The sequence below is a fragment of the Amia ocellicauda genome, chromosome 11 (genome assembly GCF_036373705.1).
Source record: "Amia ocellicauda isolate fAmiCal2 chromosome 11, fAmiCal2.hap1, whole genome shotgun sequence".
Classification (NCBI taxonomy): Eukaryota; Metazoa; Chordata; class Actinopteri; order Amiiformes; family Amiidae; genus Amia; species Amia ocellicauda.
The window spans coordinates 17,828,351-17,851,608 of record NC_089860.1 but is presented as its reverse complement, the minus strand read 5'-3'; the positions used below and the strand labels follow the sequence as shown (position 1 = coordinate 17,851,608).

Below are 23,258 nucleotides of genomic sequence, written 5' to 3'. Positions count from 1 at the left end.
AACCCAACATACAATATAATCAAGGGTGTGCGTTTGGGGAGGGGGGGTCATATTGTTATGCATTCTCGTGTTTTTGATGTAGCCTGATTATTAAGTAGTAAATTATGACTCAATGTGGAGTTAATTGCAGCATAAAGAGTAATTGAGTATTGTCCTTGTCTTGCTGTTAAATAGCCCATGTTATTACTCTACGTTTCTCATTATGATATTGTCTGTTTTAGCACTCCTGTGATCCTCTAGGAAAACTGCTGTGAAAGTACAGAATACTTCTGTGCACAGAGGGTGCTAATTCCCATCATTCAGCTTTCCCTTGTCTTCTAATTTAGTATTTTCTGTCTAAGAAGTGTTCGTTAATCTACTAATTCTGTGATAAAATCTTTGAGAAAATTATCCATGTTGGATGACATACAGCAAGCACATTTCACAGGCTGTCCTGTTTACGTTATGTACTTTATCCTATTTAAGTAATCCAGAACATGTTTCATGATTAAGTGATTTAAATTACAAGGGACAGTTCCTGGGATTAAGCCGAAACACATATGATATTCATTAACCTGGGGATGGGAGGTGATAAACATATTGATTGGCATGATAGATAGATAGATAGATAGATAGATAGATAGATAGATAGATAGATAGATAGATAGATAGATAGCCACCTACTCACCACAGGCCCATAGATCCACAGCTTTACCATAGGGGTCCTTCCTGAGGACCTCTGGAGAAAGATATCCAGGAGTGCCAGCGAAGCCTATGGCAATGTGAAAAAAAATAGCATTGGTTTTAGAAACAGGCACTTTTTCAGGGCAACAAGAAACCTCCCTGGATAGTGGGAAGCCAGGGATATCATTTCATCAATCTGCAGAAAAACAGCCTTTCTGTTCTAATTGATGCGTCTCAAGAGAGTACCGTCCCTAGGAAGCTAATTCAGAATAGAGCCAATCTCCCCACACCAAGAAGTATTAAGGTCATGTGCTTTGAGATACCATCACTGTTTAATTTCTCCAGCTAAGTTCACTGGTGAGAATTAAGACCAAAAGCATCATCAGTTGTCCTGTTTAACTGTTTACAGTCTCAGTACTGAAACGCTAAATTATTTCACTTTTCATAACCATGTTTATCTCATCTTGAACAGATTATCTCTGTATATATGCAAATGTAAACGTCAAAAAGAAAAAGAAGATTGTGATATTGTGATTTGAGCTGAAATATCATATATTTTACATGAAATGTTCCTGTACAAGTTTTGATAGTTTAAATTACTTATTTAACTTCAGGTTTCTAATCCAGTGAATGTAGTTTTTTATATTTTCCTGTTCATAAATAGCTAAATATAGTTTTAATAGGTAAAAATAATAACTGATGAGTTTTGAGCAAATCATGTTATGTGTATTAATTTGCTTGCTCACGTTTATTTTATGTTATGCATCATCAAGATGCCAAATCAAATTACTTCAAAATGTGAACTGTGTTATGGGAAATACAGATTACAGCATTAAGCAATGTGGTCATCAAAACATTACATGGAACACTAATGTCTAAGGAGTACTAGAGACGAATTAGAAGAAGCAACAAACAACAAATCATGTGATGGATATCCACATTATTGTAATACAAAAATGGAAATTGTGAAGCACACTGCATCATTATATATATATATATATATATATATATATCTCGGGGAGGCCTTCATCCGGCAGTGGATCGATATAGGCTGATGGTGGATGGTGGGGAGATATATTTATACACATTTTTTTTCACAACACAAGAAAGGTGCATAACAACCTTAATTAGATTCTCAAAAGTGTTTTATACATCATCTCACCTCTCTTTTGCAGTTAATTTGAGGCGTTAAGACAAAACTGTGTCAGACTCCCTGTGTAGCACTCAGCAGCTTTAATTACAGCTTTAAAGGAGGCCACTGTTCTACTCATGCATTTCCCAATATTTATTTTTTCATTGATATTTCCAGTATGTGTCCTTTAGGTCACATCTGTTTGGCTTGTTTTTTTACCATGAGAACTAACTTTTCCATAGTCCATAGGTTTGTCAGTAGCCATAGAGTATGAAATCCAACATACTGTCGCACAGGCCATTAAAATGCTGTTGATTAAAAGCTTACAGACACAGACCATCTTCTTAGCATCTTCTATTGGCCAATGCCAATCAAAATGCTAAGACCAAGCAAATGAATCATTTACATGGGGAGAATAAGATGAGTTAGAATGCAAACACGTGGATTGTATTCTAGGATGCATACGAATACAGTGCTGTACTCATATTAAACATTAATAAGAGGAAACCGTCTTCACTGGCAGAACCTTCTAAAACTTTGAAACATAACCATGAATCCAAAACTAAGGTAGAAAACTGGACACAAATTATAGAAATATTATATTGTGTCTATAAACCCAAATTCTACCACTGGGTCTTTTCTTCTGTCCTTTTCCTTCTCAAAATCTAATATAAATGTGTTGTTTTCATATGTTAACATGCAGGCAAACTGTATTAAAAACATAACCATTAAAAAACATTTAAAAAATACCTAAATTGGTGTCATTGAGCAGAGTCTGCGTTAGTGAACACAATTTGATATTCACTGTAGTCAGATTTAATGAATACTTAACATGTCCTGTTAGCAACAATAACTCACAAGAACCATCAGGGCTAGATGTGTTTAACTATAAAAATACTAACTGGAAAGATTCAAATTGAATGGTGGTGGATTTTTTACTTATTTATTTTTGTTTTCGTTGTATATGCATAGCGGTAAAACTGCAATCTTTCTGAAGGATAAACAATACAGTACTTATAATATTCAAGATGTGGCTTCAAATGCTTCTAATTTAGTTGAAAGTAATAAACCAACAGTGCAAATGTCAAAGTGCAAACAGATCATGCGTGAACGTGCAGGTCTGCTCTTGAGCTGATACTGAACGGCGGAGAAAGAAAAAGGAAGCACAACGTGTTTTTGAAAGGGGCGTTATTAAGGGGCGTTGCAGGGTCGACAACGTCAAAAGTCAACGTTTAGAGTAACCTTGCACTGTGAAAAGCGGCAATTAAAACGTGCCTGCCTGTGCATTTGATCTTTGATTGAGAAACACAAAGGGGTACAGCTGCTGTGCATATTGTGAGCTCACAGCAGGCTCTGCCGAGGAGCACTCTGGTGACATTTCATTTTTTCTCTGAAAGTGGAATTCATATACCATGTGTATCATTGGGAAGCCACCTCCATCCCTTGTAGGTTTTTGTAGTCATTCTGTCTAACAGAACGGAGTCTTTCTGATTTTAGGCTTTTATGTTCTAAGGAGAGTGTATAATATCAAATTGAATTTATTTTTAAAATGCTACTTTGAAGACAACAAAATTTGCATAACAGTTGTTTCAGAAAATTATTTGCATAATGAGATGCATACTTCAATATAAATACCCAGACCACAGGATAAGCACCGACAAAAATATTAAACATTAACAGGATTAAAAACTATTTTATACATTTTGTATTTTATTTATATTGACTTAGAGGCACTTTTAGATTGTTCATTTTTAAATTGAACAGCAGCCATAGACATTGTTTTTGAGTCTCCCGTGTAAGTAATATGAAGGCTCAAAACCCAGAAAGTCACTCAGAAAGCAATCAAAAGCAGCTCAGATTATTTAATTAACACAGAACGTTAATCCTTTTTACTGCTTGCATTTAATAGAGACTCCCTGTGTTCCACCGACACAGGGAAATTACCCTAATCTGTGTAAACTGTGATTCATCATTCTTTCAGTCTTTTTCATCATCCAGTGCCATGAGGCCTGGCCTGTGATTACAGCAATCCTCATGTTTCCTGTTCTTACCAAACCAAGCTTGTTGATCCCCTTCCACCTCAATTGCCAGACCGAAGTCAGCCAGCTTCACAGCTGCTCCCTTCGATTTGGAAGCCAGCAACAGGTTTTCAGGCTTCGAATAAAAGACAGATACATATGAAGTGAATCATACAGTAGGCCTACATGTTTCCAATCAAAGTCCACTAAGCAATTGCAGCCTAAGGTGAATACAAGTGGAAACCACTCCAAGTAATAATACCAGCCTTTATGCATCCCACCCCCTCACTTTGGTCCCATCGCTCCATTGCTTCCTTCCTGCATGCAATAGCATAGATGATGGGACAATACGAATGAGAAACGTAGCTTGCAGGCGACAGGGAGTGTCTGCTCAGGCTTTGGTATGGGAGTGAAGCTAGTAACACTCTGAGGAATCGCAAAAGGAGTGATGCAAGTGTGAACAGCGCTGTGTTATTGCAGTATGCGTTCATGAAAATGAACCAGCAGGTTGTGTGAGTGTGTGCGCGTGCGTGTGTGCATGTGTGTGTAGGCGTGTGTGTGTAGGTGTGTGTGTGTGTGTGTGCGTGTGTGTGTGTGTGTGTGTGTGTGTGTGTGTGTGTGTGTGTGTGTGTGTGTGTGTGTGTGAAAGCTGCTTTAAATTTTGACACAGAGTGAGACTGTTTTCCTGCATGGACTCATACCATCAGTAAGTACACAATGTCATGAGAGACTCTTGTCAGACACCGGACAGATCAATTATAGGGTTGAGTCAGTAATTTACCAGCAAAGTGAGTCTTTCATCATTGAGTGCATGCTTTCCAATCTATCATAGGTTGCAAGCAAAATGCCCGCAATGGATAAAAACACTGCACACACATAATATGGTAATCTTAATTAAGGGATAGCAGTTCCAGAGTAGAAAGCCTGTTCACACTAGAAATAGCACATATTGCTAACAGGGGAGCCATTCACAGTAATCTCTGGCAGAGTTCCTGGCTTCAGCCTTTGCTATTGTGCCCCACCTTGGAACACTAAAGCAATTCACAGCAGGCTGAATGCCTGAGATAGGCACGATGCTATTTTTATTTTGTAACATGGCAAATGAAAAGGTATAAATCAATCCCCTTAGTGTCGTGTTTCTCATATTATCCGCAAAGTGCCCCTCTATGTTATCGGCAAATCTAATAGACGATGCAATTAATGCCCTCTTTAAAAATAAGAACATGGTCCCTTGATGGTATTAAAAAAAACACATGGGGTTATTTTCAACAACACATTCTTTTTATTTGTTTTCTAAAATACTGTTTACTGGGTGCTTCCAAATGTCAAACTTTTTTGATATATGCCTCAACCAGCACTCTTGTAGGGCTATATCTTTGGTTTCTTCAGATAGTTCAGCTACCACCTTCTAATCCAAGTAGACAGCTATTTGAGGCACTCATAGTGTCCGATTGTTTATGTTGTTTTCTTTTCTTTTTATTTCCATAGGTTGCATGATTTGGGCCCTGATTGTTAGTGGCAGAGTATACATGAAACACCAACATTAGTGGTAGGATCTGGAGTAAAAAAAAAAGAAAAGAAAAGGGCTTAAGAAAGTAAGATCTAGCAAGCTGTTTCCCTAGAGCACCCAGGGGATGTAGTGTTTATTAATAACTGGAAAGTCTGAGGTTAGGCAACAGAAAAATGGCCAGGATTCCAGCGCTGCATTGACGACAAGGAGACCACAGAGACTAGGCCCCGTCAGGCCAAATGTGGAGGTAAGTGTGCATGACATGAGTACCACAGGCACCATTTGTCAAGATGTTTTCCCCAAAGCACAGTTGTCATCAAAAACAAACTTTTTCGCAATGGAAAGCCTACCAACCATCTGTGAATCTGTGAATCTGTCTTAAAAAGTCAAACCCTTCATTTATCGCAATAAAAGTAACCAATACAAACACAGGCAAGTCAAATGTTTTTAGGACTTGTCAAAATCGGAATCATTATTTTAAGTTGAAGATTTGATTATTACACGAGAACTAATATGAGGTTTGCTTCTTTCCTAATGCCCCATTGGTTATAATGTTTTTCTTCCATGCGAGATTGGGTTTACAAAGTGCTCTAGGGTGGTGCATCAATCCCTTAAGGTGTTTTTTTTTTCTATTTCACATCCTGATACCATAATACCAATTGCATATTTAAATTAAATGCAATTTTTATGTGTTTATTTTAGTTTGTTATGTGTGTATTTACTTTGTTTCCTAAAATGTTTGAGAAACAATTCAAAAGTGCTACTTAGTTCAGAATGACCTCCAAAACTATAGAATGATACACTATGAATGACTGCTTTTGTAAGAGTGCAAGAACCAAATTTGGGTTGTAAAAGATCAAGTGCAATGCAGCTGAAGCCTATTTTCAGCTGCTCATTAAAAAAATAACTCTGAAATTGAATGTCCTTGCTAGCTGGCCAGTTTGTCCTTCTGTTATTTCTGTACAAAAAAAAAAAAAAACATAACAAAGAACGTCAATTAAATACAACACAAAGCTTTCTCAAATTGATGAACGTATTCATTTGAGAATTGCTTAGATCCATCTGTGGATTTCCTTTACGTCAGAAGATGGAACAACTCTTAACAAAAGCCATTAATGGTTTAAATGATTTTTCTGTGACAGTATTTTTTTTTCTTCCCTCTACACAAAACGGAACATTGTATAATGAATAAAGAATAATGGTTTGCACAGTCCTATTATTAGACCACGGTTCTCACACTAACTGCACTGCAATTATATCATACATTTTAGAGAGGGAAAGGGATCACACTGCTGTAATTAACCTCATTACATGTGTTGGGGTCTTAGCATATTATTCTTTTAGTCTTTTACTCAAATCAGAATCAATCCAGGACAGACATGGGATTCTTTTGAGAACTCTCATGACCTACTGGCACAATAGTCAGCATTGTTAATCCAATATGGTGCAACTTAATTACAGACGCCAACATGCATTTCTCCTTTCTCACCTTAGTTCATTCAAATATCCCAGAAAATGGCAATAGACATACCTTCAGGTCTCTGTGGACAACTCCCATTTGATGACAGTGTAAAACCGCTTCAAGGATTTGCTGGATACAGTGGCTAATCAAAAAATAAAGAGAATCAGTACAGATTTGTTTCTGGAGGGCTTCCCTAGACTCACTTGCTTAGATGGCTCATTTTCCATCAGTGGCCTTTTCCAAAACGGCACTCGCTCCACAGCAATGCACTTGAAGTCAGATCAAGTCTACATCCAGCTTTAATCTCTTTAATAGAATTTGTGTTAGCTAGTTCATTAGTTCACACTAATTGAAAACCAAACCCCACTGGTAGACAACCTCAGTCACAGCAGTGATATGAAGTCTGTTTTTGAACAAGCAGGCCATTTATTTTCTTTTGCATTTCCTCACCACATATTTCCTTCCCCACAGGGTCAAATTGATGCCATATCAATATCATGAAACCACATGAGCACCATTCCCTTCATTTGTCATTACCAGCTGAATGTAATGATTTTATCTAAGGGAAAGCATTTATCATTTTCCCACTGACCATTAAATGTTTTGTCTATACCTATACCTAAGTTGATCACAAGATCCTTAGTTGCCATAGGAGCAATACACCTGCAAAGGCACCAGCGTTATGATCTGAGTACTTCTCTTTAGATTAGAGTCCTAGATTACAGATGAAGCACAGCACAAGTATCAACTAGTGCTGGACATTTCCTACTTCCATCAGCACAGAGACTCTGTAGTGGTCAGCATGCTTTTCAGAGCTCACACACCTGTCCTGTATGGCGAAATCATGTGGAGTAAATCATTTAAATGGGGAGAGGGGTGGGAGGATAACTGGCTAAATGGCTGACATGATAGGTATTTTTAATTTAGCAAGCCATACTGTACCTATTACCATGCATGTTGTTGTTCATGTGTGTCATCTGCTACAGAATGTAAGGTATAGCAATGTTCTAAGATTAATGTATCTGTACTAAAGGTTAATAGTAAATCCATACCAAGACAAGTATTACCCTGGTGATTAATCTAGTGGGTGCTTAATGGAAACAGAATGTGTCCCAATGACATGCCACGATATTGGTGTCACTTTTGATGTTTGTTTTTTATTAACCTACCAACACAGAAATTAAAAGAAAAGTTTGACCCAGATGAGCATGTTTACTGTTCAGTCAATCTGATGCTCAATACCAGATGTCTATGCAGCTTTAGGGGGAGAGAAAAAGACATAAAGAGACTGAATTCCCTTACCTGGCATCGGCCTCACTGTAGTATTCTCTTGCAACAATGTCTTCAAACAGCTCTCCTCCTGTTACTCTGGTAAAGTCAAAGAATGTATTCTGTTTGCAACATGTCAGGAAATGCTTTTGAATATAACACTGAGGATGACTGAGAACAGTTATTTAGATGACACCACACACAGTGACGGAAAAAAGTATTTGATCCCCTGCTGATTTTGTACGTTTGCCCACTGACAAAGAAATTATCAGTCTATAATTTTAATGGTAGGTGTATTTTAACAGTGAGAGACAGAATAACAACAAAAAAATCCAGAAAAATGCATTTCAAAAAAGTTATAAATTGATTTGCATGTTAATGAGGGAAATAAGTATTTGATCCCCTATCAATCAGCAAGATTTCTGGCTCCCAGGTGTCTTTTATACAGGTAACGAGCTGAGATTAATCTCAAGAAGACTGCTCAAGCTCAAGAAGAGGTCCTGGAGTGGCCTAGCCAGTCTCCAGACCTTAATCCCATAGAAAATCTGTGGAGGGAGCTGAAGGTTCGAGTTGCCAAACGTCAGCCTTGAAACCTTAATGACTTGGAGAGGATCTGCAAAGAGGAGTGGGACAAAATCCCTCCTGAGATGTGTGCAAACCTGGTGGCCAACTACAAGAAACGTCTGACCTCTGTGATTGCCAACAAGGGTTCTGCCACCAAGTACTAAGTCGAAGGGGTCAAATACTTATTTCCCTCATTAACATGCAAATCAATTTATAACTTTTTTGAAATGCGTTTTTCTGGATTTTCTTGTTGTTATTCTGTCTCTCACTGTTAAAATACACCTACCATTAAAATTATAGACTGATCATTTCTTTGTCAGTGGGCAAACGTACAAAATCAGCAGGGGATCAAATACTTTTTTCCCTCACTGTAAAAGCGGGTGCTGATTAAATGTGTGAAAGCCTCAGAATCTCACCTACAGTTCACTGATCTGAAAGAAGATGCACTTAGTTTATTGATATTGTTCAGCTTCTTGAAAGTGTTTACCTCATTCTACCTGTGAGTGGGATAATGCTGTTTTTATTCAAAATTCTCAAATAAATGTAATCCTAACTTGTGTCCAGATCTGCAGTATGTTGTTTTGTAGTTGCTGTCATTATAATACTTTTTTGTAACAAATGTGTTTTCGTTGTACTGCAAGCAAGGAATAGGAATGTATAAAAATGCTTCAGATGTAATTGAGAAGCACTACATATAACTGTTGCGAAGGCAATTTTGTATTTAAAATGCCAACCTACCTATTTTTCAACATTAGAATTCAATTTTGCACAGGTTTAAAGGGCAGTTTTGTTGCATCTGCAGTGTGCAGCTGAATATAATGACACAAACACTGTTAACATTTAATTTTTTGTACTATAAATGTTCCTGAAATGTGTGTTGCTGTAACATTTCTGTACAATGGCTACTGTTCTTAAGAACATGTTCTCAAATCTGAATGCACTGACCTTTTTAAAGTGTCAACAACATATTAGGGAGAACTCCTGACAGCTTTATCAGCAGGGTACTATACCAGATTAAGTCCTAGGCTCTCCTGGAATTTACATTCAGTATAGACAGTATAGTCCGTGCCACTGTCTCGTCACAAGGCCTGAGACCATGTCAAAAATTGCCTTGATTAATGCTGCTTTTGAAAATATACACTAAAGGATCATTTTGTGAAAGAATTTTGTAGCAGACATTGAGCAGGGATATTAGTCTGCAGTTTGCCATGCTATGTGGGTCCTAGTCTGGATTTTGGTGGCGACTGGCAACAATTATAATTAAGAGAAAATAATGTTGAACATTAATCCTAAAATAACTATTCCATTAATATTTGTAAAGTGTGTATTTTAGTGAAAGGAAATAGGAGGTAAACATCCCATAAGCACCATGCACTGACTGTAGTTAGGAATTGCTGTTAATAGACACTATGAAGATGTTACTGAAAATTACTTTAAGCAGATGTAGACAGCTGGGCATCAGTTATCAGTTAAGGCAGTCTTAAAAATCTATTCTCTCAGTGGATGCATTTAATTGACAGTGGTTACACTCATTCATAGTGATTTCTTGCACTGCATTCTTCACTTAATTTAGTAGAGATCAGTCTCGCCTGGTAATAGCAAGGAATGTAAATTCAGAAAAAGACAACTCCAAACTAGATATATATCATTAAACATCCTCCAATGGTTTAAAAAGCAAAACCTTAATAAATAGTTTTTTTTTGTTTTTGTTTTTGTTTTTTTACTGTATAAGGATTTAACTGGTGGTACATGCACGCAGTTTTTGCATCAGAAGATTTGTACAAAATGCAAAGCAATAGATTGAAACTGAGACGATGTTAAAATGACACATCTATAAATATCCTATTTAAATTTGTGTTAACAAAACAAACTGTTTTGACAGTTGAATCAAGTTATACATTAAAAGCCATGCATTATAATGCATGTGTCATTACAAACATGTATTTCATGAGAAAGCACATGCACTCTGAACTTCAGTGTCTTTCACAGTTCTTCTGCAAAAAGCACTGTCACCTGCGGGACATTTAAATAATGCGTGTTGATTTTTTTTTTGGTGTTTATTATTATGTGTTTTTTCACTTATTCACTTTAAATCTTTATTATATTAATACATATTTATTCCTATTAAAATCAGGTTTGTTTACTTCCCCCCCACTTCACGGAGATGCATGAATTTTATTGACAATTGATTGATTGATTTAAATATGCACATGCCAGGTTAAACTAGATTAAATACCTGACAATGAGCACACCTGTGAGGCTGGAGATAAAAAGCTCCTAGGTTTTGAGCTTGGGGAGAAGGGATTGCAGAGAGAGAGATCAGGATGGGATTCAAGAGCAAGAGCAAGAGCAAGAGCAAGAGCAAGAGCAAGAGCAAGAGCAAGAGCAAGAGCAAGAGCAAGAGCAAGAGCAAGAGCAGTGAAAGAAAGGGCTAAGAGAGACCCAGATGAGAGCCGAGGCACCATTGTGTTTTTGGACTGTACATGGACATTGTAGTTTTCTTTGGATTACCAACCCAGGACCAGAGCAGAAGCTGGAATTGTTTGTCCCTCCCGTTCTTTCCTTTTTACTAGGAAACATGGACTACTGCCTGCCCCATTCCAGCTCCTGGTGCCACCTGAGAAGACCAACAGTCCTTGCAAGACTTGTATTTTTTGGTTGTATCCTTTTTATTGTCTTTTAACATAAAATAAAGAAGTCTGCCTGGTTTTATATATTATAGAGATACTTGTAATAAATACATTAATTGTACGATTGTCCTGTGTGGTCTGTGGTGTGCTCTTGGCTTGTGAACCCCCAACTCAAAGAACCTAAATTGAAGGGAGAACTAAGAGGAAGTGTCTATATAAAACTGACACATTTGGGGGAATTGACAACCTCCCAACAGGTCCTACATTCTATAAAATGAAGGTTATTTAGCGGTTCTATTTAGAACCTTTGGGTTCTTTGTGAGTTTATTTTCATTAAAGGGTTCAAGAAACGCGAGGTCCATCGTAAACACAAGGGATCATTTAAGAACCCTTTTTCATCAGGATCGCAGTTGGTTTAAGATACATTTTAGGTTCTTTAAGGATACGTTTTTGCAAGGAACCTTGTTAAAAGGTCGTAATATGAACCTTTAAGGGTTCCTCCACAGTATCAAACCCAGGAACCCTAAAAGATTTCTATTAGAACCTTTACTTAGAGTGTCGCGCCTGTAGCCAACCGTTAGGTGACGTAGTCGTGCTCCCAATATAGATTTTTATATCCCAGTGGTGTAACTTCCACCCTGTGACAGCACCTCAGCTTTAAATGCAGTTGGCAATAGTAATACAAAAACCTGTTTTTCTAATAGTCCCCAGAGCAGATGTCCTTGAGAGCTTCACTTGTTATGTATGTTAATCTCAAAGCAATAAATTAGGTGGGAAGCAAAATAAGCAGTGGTGGGTAGGAAGCTGTCTGATGGGCCAGCTCTTGAGGTGTGACAGAACTCCAGCCATACTGTTGTAAGATGGAAAAGTAACCTTATACTTTAAACTAGATCAATGTTTTGTTTTAACATGCAATAAAGATATTTTTTTTAATGTATCCCTACACTTTATTTGGTAGGGTTTGGAGAGATGTGTGTGTATATCACTTTGTTTTATGAAATAGAATGGTTAAATCTCCTCTGCCCTTTCTACTATTCATTCCTTGCTGATTTTTGATAAAACACAATTTTGTGTGGGCTTCCTTAAATCAATTGCAATGGATGGGGAAATAGTATGTTTCTGAAGTCAAAACACACATGCAGGATTTCTTTATTTCCTGTTCCATTCAGTGTTCATAAGTGTCTGTTATTTGTATTTGTAGTTTAACTTTTTTAATTAAATCTGTATATACAATAGGAGTAAAAACAGTGCAATGTGTATGTGTGTGTGTGTGAGAGAGAGAGAGAGAGAGAGAGAGAGAGAGATTTGTCATGTTTGCTAAATCAGTCAGTGTGAATAGCTTTTTTCCATGTGAGAATGTGCATGTGTTTGTTCCCAAGATGCAGCTGTATGCCTGCGAGTAAAAGGGAAAGTAGAAGCTGATGGATGGATTAGGAGGGCTAATTGATTTCTGACTTGAAGGTTGCTCTGCTGTGCGAGAGCTCGGGGGCATGGTTGTACATGCAGCGAGTACAGTAGCGGATTTACAGATCGCATACAGCACTTTTCTTCACTTCAGGGGCTTCATAGTTGAAACGGTAATATCTGCAGCTTACTCACAAAGGATGCCATATTTCTGCAGCAACTATGGGAAAGCTGGCAGGTTGATGAGTTTATAATTGTGTGTTCTTCCATTTACATGGTTTTCTGCCAGCTAAGCTGCTTACTGCAAGAAAACACCATAGAGGTTAATATTATTTGATGCGGTTGCTTTTGCTTATTTGGTCCACTGATATGCTTCCAGTCAGTTGCAATGGGGTCCTTTTTAATATTCAAACTTTATCAATAGCCATAGTGAAAGAGGTCTTAAAAACCTAATTTGTGAGTTTTTAACACTGTAATATCCTTTGGGATTGTTACTAGATACTCTGCGTTTGTAGCATGTCCATTTTTTATTTTTTAAATGCTGTAACTTGCCCCTGCATATTGATTTTGAAAAAGTCAATTTGACTTAAAGAGAAGAAAATCTATTATTATGTGTCCATGCGAATTCACAGGAGACAACCTGTAGTATCTTCTTTTGACCCCTTTACAGCCCGATAGCACAAGGTCAAATGATTGTACAGCTCTAACACTTTAATGGTGTCCTCTGTCCCCCTGGATTCTAGGCAGGGGTGAAATGAAAAAAAAACAGTAGGTAATCTGAATTAATGTTCTGTAGCAATTGCTGTCGCATGCCAAAAAAGCATTTTCGTAGAGAATCACATTTTAGTTCTATAATGTATTCCAAATATTCTTTACTTTAGATTTTTCGAGCCCCTCTGAGAATGGTGAAGTTTAACTGACCAATTTTAGTCAAGTCTTTAGACAGCACTGAGGAACAAAAGGTTTTAGACTGTACTTTAACTGCCGAATATTATTATCCATTAAAGGAACACTGGCATTGATATTTGGGTTATCAATTAGCACAAGTCACCTCTAAAGAATAGGTGTCCAGTGTCATATTAATGGACATTTTAACCCTGTGTTGTTTATTGTAACCTATAATTCTAACTAATAATAAAGAATTGTAACCACTGAAGGTACTCACAAATCAAAAACAAGGTAGTGGTGTCCCTCTTCAGAGATACTGTCATGGAGTCTCACTGAAAAAGAATAGAGATTACTTTGAAACAGCTTAATGGTAATGTCATTGGGGCCAGGAAAAAGCTAAGTCTAACAACCACAATCAGCTGCATTATGTTGAAATAGCCAGTATTAACCAATAAGGGCAATTGGAGGTATTACTAGGTGAAATGCCTGTTATGAGAAGGAGGATAACTATTCTGATGGCATTTATGGCATTGATGCACAATAAAAGAAACAGATTGTTTTGAAATGGAGAAGGGCTAAAACATCAACTTGTATGTAAGATATTTCATAAAGCATCATAATCATAATGTGCTATCTGTTTGTCTTTGTTTTTCTGAAGGAAAAAAACAAAATTGGGGTTTGGATAAACAGTATGCTTGGGTGAATAAATAAGTGTATGAATTAAATAAGACTCAATTAGAATATTTTAAAAGGAAATAACAAAGAGTAACTTTAGTATTGTATCCTAATGCAAGTGACAATAAAGATGTTAATTAAAAAAATCTTCACAAATACAGTAAATAGATTAATTAGTCATCTCATTTGCATGAAGTGCTTCAAGCTGGTTTGAAAAAGCTGTTCACAAACCACATGCACTAACCAAATAAGCAACTACAGACCTCCTTTGTTTTAAGCTTCATACAAAACTCAAACAGACTTTCAGTTGTCCCCCTGATACAGTTCAAATTATTTAGTGAATTGATTATAAGGTTTAATTTTCCTAATGCAGTGCTGTGTCTTTGGAGCTCTACCTTGCAGCCCCACCAGAATGTACAATTTGCAGGGAAAAGAAAGCACAGTGTTTAATGTGTGTGGGTGTGTGTTTGCCATTGGAAGACACGTGTGCGTTTGTGTGGGTGCAGGGGAAGAGAGATTAAGTGGAAGACTGCATTTCAAATTTCTTAACCTTCCAACACTATTGCAAAGCAATGCTTTTACATAAGCTTTTCCTGAAACACTGATTTTAACATTCTCATCACTGGACTTGCTGACGGATAAATAACAGTACTTTTTTGGGGGGTGAGGGCTAATAAATAAATAAATAAATAATAACGATTTTGGCTAATAAAGACATGCTGAAACATTTTGGAAGTTTGGCAAATCATTATTGTAGAGAGATCAATATGAAATCAATATTTATATGTGGATCATGTCAGTAACCCTGATTAGAAAATATTTGTAATCGGTATCAATGAATATCTAATTAAAAATTGTTGCTTTCGCTGTAGGCACAAGTGTCTTAAGATTAAATTTGCCAGTCTGGGTAAACTGGGTATACTGACAAATACCAAATACTGCTAGTCTCCTCTGCAGGACGTTCTGTGAAGGAATATGTGCTATCCTTTCTGAATCAGGAGATCCTGAGGTGTTTACATTTCTGTTTGGTCCGGGTTAAATGTCAGTAATACTTGGGAATGCAAACCCACTGGAACTCTCACTGTTGAAGCCAAAAATCAGATTAATTGGATATATCCTTCAATTCTGAAAAGTCTCGTTTGATGAAAGATGTATCAGAGGAATTAATCCTGAACATGAAAAGCTTTGAAAAGAACTAAAAAAACTGTCCTGAAGAAAACAGCAAGTGTGGAGGCAAGCAAGGAGAAGAGTTAAGATTAACAACGGAGATAAGAAATCTAATCGAGACCTTGCTTCTTCGCAAATAAACTAAGCGCCTGTGTCAAATCCTAAGATAATATTTCCTGTGGGCTGTGATTGAGGGGATTTACTGTGGAAGCTTGCTGTTCTTCCACTTCTACCTTGTGAGATACCATCTCCAGGGAAGCAAGCTTTAGTTCTCATTAATCTCCCAAAGCCGAGACTGAGAGAACCACTTACTACTCCTTGTTAAACATTGCTTGACCATCTCTATAGCTCACTCGGGAATACAGGAACAGAAATGTAGCTGTTTTAGACATCCTGTTTTTTCCCATTGCCAGGTTTAAACTGAATGGATGACTGTATGGTACAAGGGTGCCATGAGACAGCGCCCACTCTTGACCTTATAAACTAGATACAGCAGTCTTCATTAACACTCCTTTCCTTCAGGTTTAAAAAAATACCTTGAACCAAGTGCCACTTTGAATTTCACAAGCATAAAATGCTGAATATATCCAGCTGACGAGTTGTGGGGGTAAATGAAATACTAAGTGTGAGAACAAAACTCACAAAGCAAAAAGACCCTGTGGCCCACATCCCCCAGATGTGGTTATACTTTTTTGTATAGTCGATGAAGCAGTCAGGGATTTCTTCTAAACCACTCTGTGATCCTTCTGTGTGTGATAACCACAGCTATATAAATGTAAATTGATATTGTTCAACTGAACAGTTTAGTGAATTGCTGGGTACTTTATTATTTTCTTTCACTGTCATCTTATTATCATAGACCAATGTAATCCTGTTGTCCAGAAAAATGCTTCCTAAGCAGACATATTGTGTGAATTGCAATGGCCTGACAGCTTTTGAGTCAGAATCATTAAAAATAAGATGTTGAAAGGGCGGTTGGCAGTTGCAGTTTCCCATCTGAACGTAAAGTGACACACACACCGAAAAGCAAATTAAACTGCTTGCATGGATGAGTGGAGCTGCTTTGCGATGTCAATTATCTAGCGGAGAACATGATCTTGGAGCTTATTTTATTATGATTTACTTGAAAAGGCCTTGTAAAAGTGTCAATCCACAAGGTGTAGGAAAACTATGAATATTCTTTTAGCTATATGAAAGAGGTGCTTAATAGCCAAATGCTTTTTGCTTTGATATTTATAACTATGATTTTAGGAACTACATTTAAGCTATATATGACACTAAACTTTACATATACTGTTCATGTAAATGCAGAGGCATACACAAGGACACAACTATACATACAATTAAACAAATGTAAATGTTTACTCTCCATTACAAACTGTTGAATGTTTTGTCACTTCTCTCCTCTGCTCTATACATCATAGGTATTCAGTCCATCTGACTTCCAAGGAGTAAGGCCAAGCCAGATTTCACATGTGATCCTAACATGCGGGACTAGAACATATTTGGTATTATTTTGCTTTAGAATGTAAAAGTTTTCCCCAAAACAAAGTCTCAAATTATGTAGCTGATGTCAAATCCAAACCTAAGGGCTCCTTCCAGTGCTTTACTGTAATATGAAACTGTGAATAAATCAATTGTCAGATTTCAGGAAAAATAAATACTGATAAGACCTGGCATAGTCACAGTAATCCCTTGATATTTTAGTCTTCCCCCTTGCCAAGTGGAGAGAGTCATTAGTTCCCGGGAATGTAACAATTATGAAGGGCAAAGTCTTTGTGATAATTGCACAGCCATGTGCATCCTTTAACATGGCAATGGCTGACTAATAAAATACATGATAAAGACAGCATTAAACTGTTGTGGGTTGCATAAATATGTGATTTTAAATTACTTGCAATACCTCAGTTTCAATTACTGAATTAGTTTGCTAGCAGGCCCTATATTAAACTGTCATTATGTCAAGGGACATAGTGGAGGTGTCTGAACATGCATTTGTTTCAGCCTTGCTCAGTAAAACCTAAAAATAGTGGTAAGCCTTTTCAGATTTTGAACAGCAAATTAAGGAAACAGAATACCTGTATAAAACTATTTTGCTTTCAGTCTCTGTATAGCTATATAGATATCATCATCAGCCTTTATTGATCCGCTGCTGGATGAAGGCATCCCAAAGATATTTTCACTTGTTTTGATGTACAGTGTCTTTTTTACAGGTCACACCAGGAAATATTATTTCATCTTCCTATCTTTTATGTGGTCTTCTTCTAGGTATTTTTTCATTGCTTGGGATCCATTCAATATCTTCCTTTGTCCATGCTGGTCTGTTCTTCTTGCAATGTGTCTGGCCCATTGCCATTTTAATAATTAATCATCTTTCAATTATGTCACATACGTTTGGTTGTCTAACATTCATTTATTTGTGTTTCCTTCATTTTTCCATGCTTCTTTGTGTTATTTCCAGTTTCTGTATCATTTTTGCATTTAGTGACCAGGTTTCAGAGCAATACGTGGGTGGTATGCATTGATCAAATACTTTTCTCTTCAAGCGTTTCCAAATGCACGCCTTCCCATTTTCAATCTTGTTTTCTTCTATAAGAGCTCCATCTGCATTTATTTGCTGTCCAAGGTTCACATAACATTTGACAATTATCTTTTGATCCACTACAATTTGTTTGGTTTTAACAACGTTGTTTAGCATGACTTTGGTTTTCTTCAAGTTCATTTCTTGCTTGCATCTGACAGTTCTTGAATTTGAAGCTACAGGTCTTCGCAAAGATGACGATGTCATCCACAAGACGTAAGTTGTTCAAGTACGCTCTATTTATCATGATTCCTTTTTCTTCCCAGTTCAAAGGCTTGCACACTTCCTCAAGAGTTTGCCATAAAGAGTTTTGGAGAGAGTGTGTCTCCTTCACCTAACCTTTCACAGATCTTGATCTTGTCAGTATCTTGATGGAGTCTGATGTGGCGGTCATAGATATACTTAGTGATATTTATATACATTTCCTCAATCTTTTGATTTCTTAGAGCTCTGGTGACTGAGTTTGTATATATTGAATATATCAAATACTTTCTCATAGTCAATAAAGCCCAGGCACAGGAACTTCATATTTTCTGCATCTTTCTAATACTTCTCAGATTATATGAATATGATGTACACAATATCCAGTTGGAAACGTACAGCAAGCATAAACTAAAAAGCCTTGGACACTACCACCAAGATCTTATAATCTCTCCTTTCACAAGAAAATGGTTTGATGTCTTGTAATGAAAAGCTGGAATTAAAACATTTAACTGTTTGGCTGTCTGTTTTGGAGTCTTCGTGTTATTCTAGAATTTACACTGCAGGACCTGGAGAAACCTGATATTGTGTGACAGTGTGGTCACAGTTGTGTAAGATTAACCTGTAAAATAGCCTCCAGGTGGAAGACAGGTGGAAAAAATTACACTTATTTTTAACAACCTGATTTGATTTTAGTTATGCAATATGCCACTGGGGAGCTTTTCAGCTCCATGTAATTGAAGAATGTACTATCCCTTAAGACCTTCAGGGGGAAATAAATAAATAAATAAGAAATGTCACCCTGATGAGCAAGTCATTTCTACAAAACAAAGTAAAGTCAAATCTATTAAGCTTTCCTGATTCCCTGCAGATTTACTTTCATTTTTAGTTGATGAAAGAAAGAAATTAGAAGATAAGGGTCCAATGAAGTCTGCTTTCCCATGAAAGAGTTCAAATTCACTCACCCCTGAGATATAGGTACTGGACAAGAAATGGAAACACTTGGATAAATCAGGGACATAAAGTATATTGAAAACAAGGGCGTTCCCACAGGTATGGCTCATGTGTTAATTAAGCAAATAATATCCCAGCATGCTTAGGGTAATGTATAAACATGCTGGACAGGCCTGGTTGCTATAATCATGGCTAGCATGGCTGCAAAGGGAGACCTCAGTGACTTTGATAGAGGGGTGATTGTTGGGGCACTTTTTCAGGAGCTTCAGTGGCTCACTTCAGCTCACTTTCCTGATGTTTCTTGAGCAATTTTGTCTAAGGTAATGTCAGTATGGAAATCTGAGGGAAAGACATCATCAGCAACTGAGCGGAAGCACATATTCCAGGTTTGTGATATCCGTGCATTCATTTGAAGTGCATGTCAAAACAGTTGAGCAACTGCAGATCATTTGACTGCAAATTTCATCCTTTGGCGTGAGCAGACACTTTAATCAAAAATGAGAACTCCACAGACTGGGATACCAATTGTGTACAAACCACTTATCACACCTGACAATGAAGGTTTGTGAGTCCAGTGGTGTAAAGAGCACAGTCAATGGACTACTGAGCAGCAGAGAAATGTTATATGGTCATACAAATCATCCTTTCTTGACAAACTGATAAGCACAGGTGTGGTGCCAACCTAAAGAACCCTACAGTTCTGAGTTTTTGGTTCCAACGGTGAAGGGTTCTGGTAGTTCCATAATACTATGTGGCCCATTGTATTGGCATGGTTTGGGTGCACTCATTCCCTTAGGAGGCAAAGTCAATGCTGATTGCTGCTTAATGGTACTGAGTGATTATCTTCAATGCATGTTGCAGCATTTCTTTCCTGTTCACCCAGTAGATTGATGGGTGTGATACTACTGTTATCCACATATCATGGCCTTCTCAGTCAGCAGATCTGAACCCAATCAAGCATTTATGGTATAATCTGTAACGATGCCTAAGTTTTCCATCTCCTTCAACCAGGCATGAGTTGATTGACTTGCTCATTGAAGAATGGTCCAGCTTCCCTCCTGTTATAGACGCTGGAAGACTCTATACCATGGAGCACAGATTCCATACTGGCCACACGTGAGAGTCCAATGCCCTGTTAAGTGACTTTACATTGGTGTTTCCATCTTTTTGTCCACTACCTGTAACTTAGTCTTAGTGTTTACTGAGATCAGTATCCAGAGCTGTGCACAATAAAATATGTTTTTTATAATAAAAGAGAATCAGTGTGATGCAATAAAAGGCAACATATGTATCGTTTATTTAAATTAATTGATATCTCATATATTCCTGGTCCGCCCTCTCTTACATTGTGATTTTTCTATACTACTCAGATTCTTTTTTTGAACTTCGTTCCTCCTCCCATCTTCTAATCTCAAAGCAACAAAGCCGTTGCTCACATTTCTCTCTGATGTTCACTGTGTTGGTGGGCATTCAGTAGAGAATACTCCCACCACTAAACTTCTTCAGAAATCAGATGAGTTTCCTCACTTGGGGGGTGTTAACCTAAATAGTTTCCATCAGCCAGTGAATTGAAAAAGAAATTTACATTTAAACAATGTTGACCTATATATTCATTATTCATAAGACCAATGCGGATTGGTCAGCCACAACTCTTCAGAAATGTGTCATATTTTGCACCAGAGAAAGTGCTTGTGCCAACAACCACAAAATAGTTAACATCTCTATATTAATGGAACATTTTATTTTCATTATCTGCTTTTCATTGGTTTTGTAATGAAAAATAGAATCAAATGCAAAATGCAGACATTTCAATTCAGGTACTAAATATAATAACAGATTTTCTGTTGTGTTGTGTGTTGTGTGTGAGCCTTAGATACATCCCCTATTAAAGTTTAATACTTTTAAATCAAATTTATTTAGCTTATCACAATGAGCAATTATACTATAATAGTTATCGTTCTTTGCATACAGTTAAACTCTAGTCAGTAATTAATTTAAGTTCTGTGCCTCATGCTGATTCTAAAATATACTGTTTCAGAAAATAGCTTGTAATTAAGGATACTTGATTTTTTTCTTTTTCAAAATTATGTCTACTTTAGTCTTTTTCATAAACATAACACCTTATTCTAAAATGATTTTTTCACATAAAAAGTTAAGCTTTTTATTATGTATATTTCATTTGAGATTTTGTCTGGAGCACATAAAGCACCAAACATAGAAGTAGTACATATTTCTCAAATTGTGCATGGGTATTGCTGGAACCAAAAACGTAGAGGTCTTGAACCACCATCTCTGCGCAAAAGTAATTTAGTTTGATGCAAAGCTAAATTATTATTATATGTAATTTGTATTGACTACAGAAAAGGCTGCATCATTATTTTCAAGGAAGAGAGAATTAACACATCCTTAATACACTCAGAATAAACCATTGGAATTACTTCCTGATTCATAACTCCTAGTTTAAGTAGTTTGACAGGAAGAGCAAAAAGTGAACAATTGAACGCAGAACAAGAAACACAACTATACTTCTGATGGGTTCCCCCAAGCAATTGGCAATGACATTAGTACATTAGGACATGTTTTTATCCACTCAGAAATGGACATGGACTATGGGGAATGCATTTCACACCTAGCTTCTGGCATATCAGTGAATTTAATGAGCATCTATGCCAATTCATCTAACATGTTGCTAGTGGCTCATGGATAGAGGTGGGTGGATTTTGGCAAATCTCCCAATAATGTTCTCCCTGATGCTACAGATGAAACCAGTCATTTTCTGCCTTACATTTACTGTGCTGGTATACAGATCAAACAGCTTTCAAAATTTGCTTGACATTTACAAAACAGGACAATATAAATAATAGGTTGACCAATTGTCCAAAATCATTACAGAATATATGTAGTTTTGATTGATTGTGTTTCTGTTCATTGTGGGACAGGAAATCATGTCAAATTGTGATATTTTACAGTCTAAAAGAACATGGGTAGAAAATAAAAATGATAAAGACGTGTAGTTATCTTTAGAACAAAAAGTATTACACATGCGTTCAAATGGTTTGCCAAAATCCTGAATGATTCTGTAGTAAGATTCCCTTTAATGTATTCCATTTATTTTGCATACAACTCTCAGACAGCTAAAGTGTTGAAGCAAGAGAAATTCAATAACTATTCCTGTGATCCTATTAAATATCACCCCGACCTATACACAGACCCATAGTATCAATGTTCCCAGTGATGTATTGCTTACTGCCTTTTTTTACAACCTGTCAGAAAGAACTGTGAAAACCAGGAGAGGATGAAAATAACCGGGAATGAATAATGCAGCTAATGTCTAATGCAGTGAGCAGGGACTGCATTATTTAACATTTGAGATGCTAAGAAAAGCCTTGAGCGGTCTCTTAATCAGAAAATTACACACAATTCTATGGAGATGTTCATGCTAATGCCGTTGGCAGTTAAGAGCATGCATCTACAACATGAGGTATTTCTAAACCAATTTACGTCTTTAGGTTTTTAATTAATGTTTATATTACAAAAAATAATTTAGGCAACAGAAAATTCAATTGAAAATTATCAGGGGGCTCTCAAATGATTTGTTATTTCTGAGGACAGTTATTAAATAGGTGCTCTTTGAAATCAAGGATCTGAATAACTGGTAAATCCATTTCAATTCTGAGGGTTTTCGGTCATGGACTGGTATATGTATTTTGTACTTCTATCATGAAATATATCACAAGATTTTGATGGATATCTGAACAAACAGGTGGATTTGCTCCCAGATTCTCATAAATAAATAAAAACTGCACTGGGATCATAAAATGTTACTTAGTATGATGTAATTTACATAATTTGCATACCTAAGAGGATTTCATGAAGCCAGTTATGAGATGATCCTAAAGATCCTAAAGGCACCAACACCAGGTTGAGCAGAAAGTATTATAAAGTATGTGTACTGTATATTCTTTGATAGCTCTGCTTTAGAAAGTTTTTTTTATTTTTATCTTTTTTATCAAGGGATAGCATTCTTTAATCAAACTCACCAATATTTGGATGTTTCAAGAGCCTGCAAATCCGAGCTTCTCTCTCCAGCTTCTGGTGATCTACAAAAAAAACACACAGATAAAGTCATGTCTACCTTGG

At 36.8% G+C, this 23,258-nt stretch overlaps 1 protein-coding gene across 2 annotated transcripts in view; it reads right to left on the bottom strand.

Moving 5' to 3' along the window:
* Positions 1-23,258, bottom strand: part of camk2a (calcium/calmodulin-dependent protein kinase II alpha) — a 72,918-nt gene that overhangs the window by 21,704 nt on the left and 27,956 nt on the right. For both annotated transcript variants that reach the window (XM_066716783.1, XM_066716784.1), the window contains exons 3-8: positions 23,159-23,218; positions 13,818-13,872; positions 8,088-8,153; positions 6,855-6,927; positions 3,847-3,949; positions 668-751 (exon numbers count right to left, since the gene is read on the bottom strand). In XM_066716783.1, the coding sequence (XP_066572880.1) occupies positions 668-751; positions 3,847-3,949; positions 6,855-6,927; positions 8,088-8,153; positions 13,818-13,872; positions 23,159-23,218 (441 nt within the window). The remainder of the gene's footprint in view (positions 1-667; positions 752-3,846; positions 3,950-6,854; positions 6,928-8,087; positions 8,154-13,817; positions 13,873-23,158; positions 23,219-23,258) is intronic.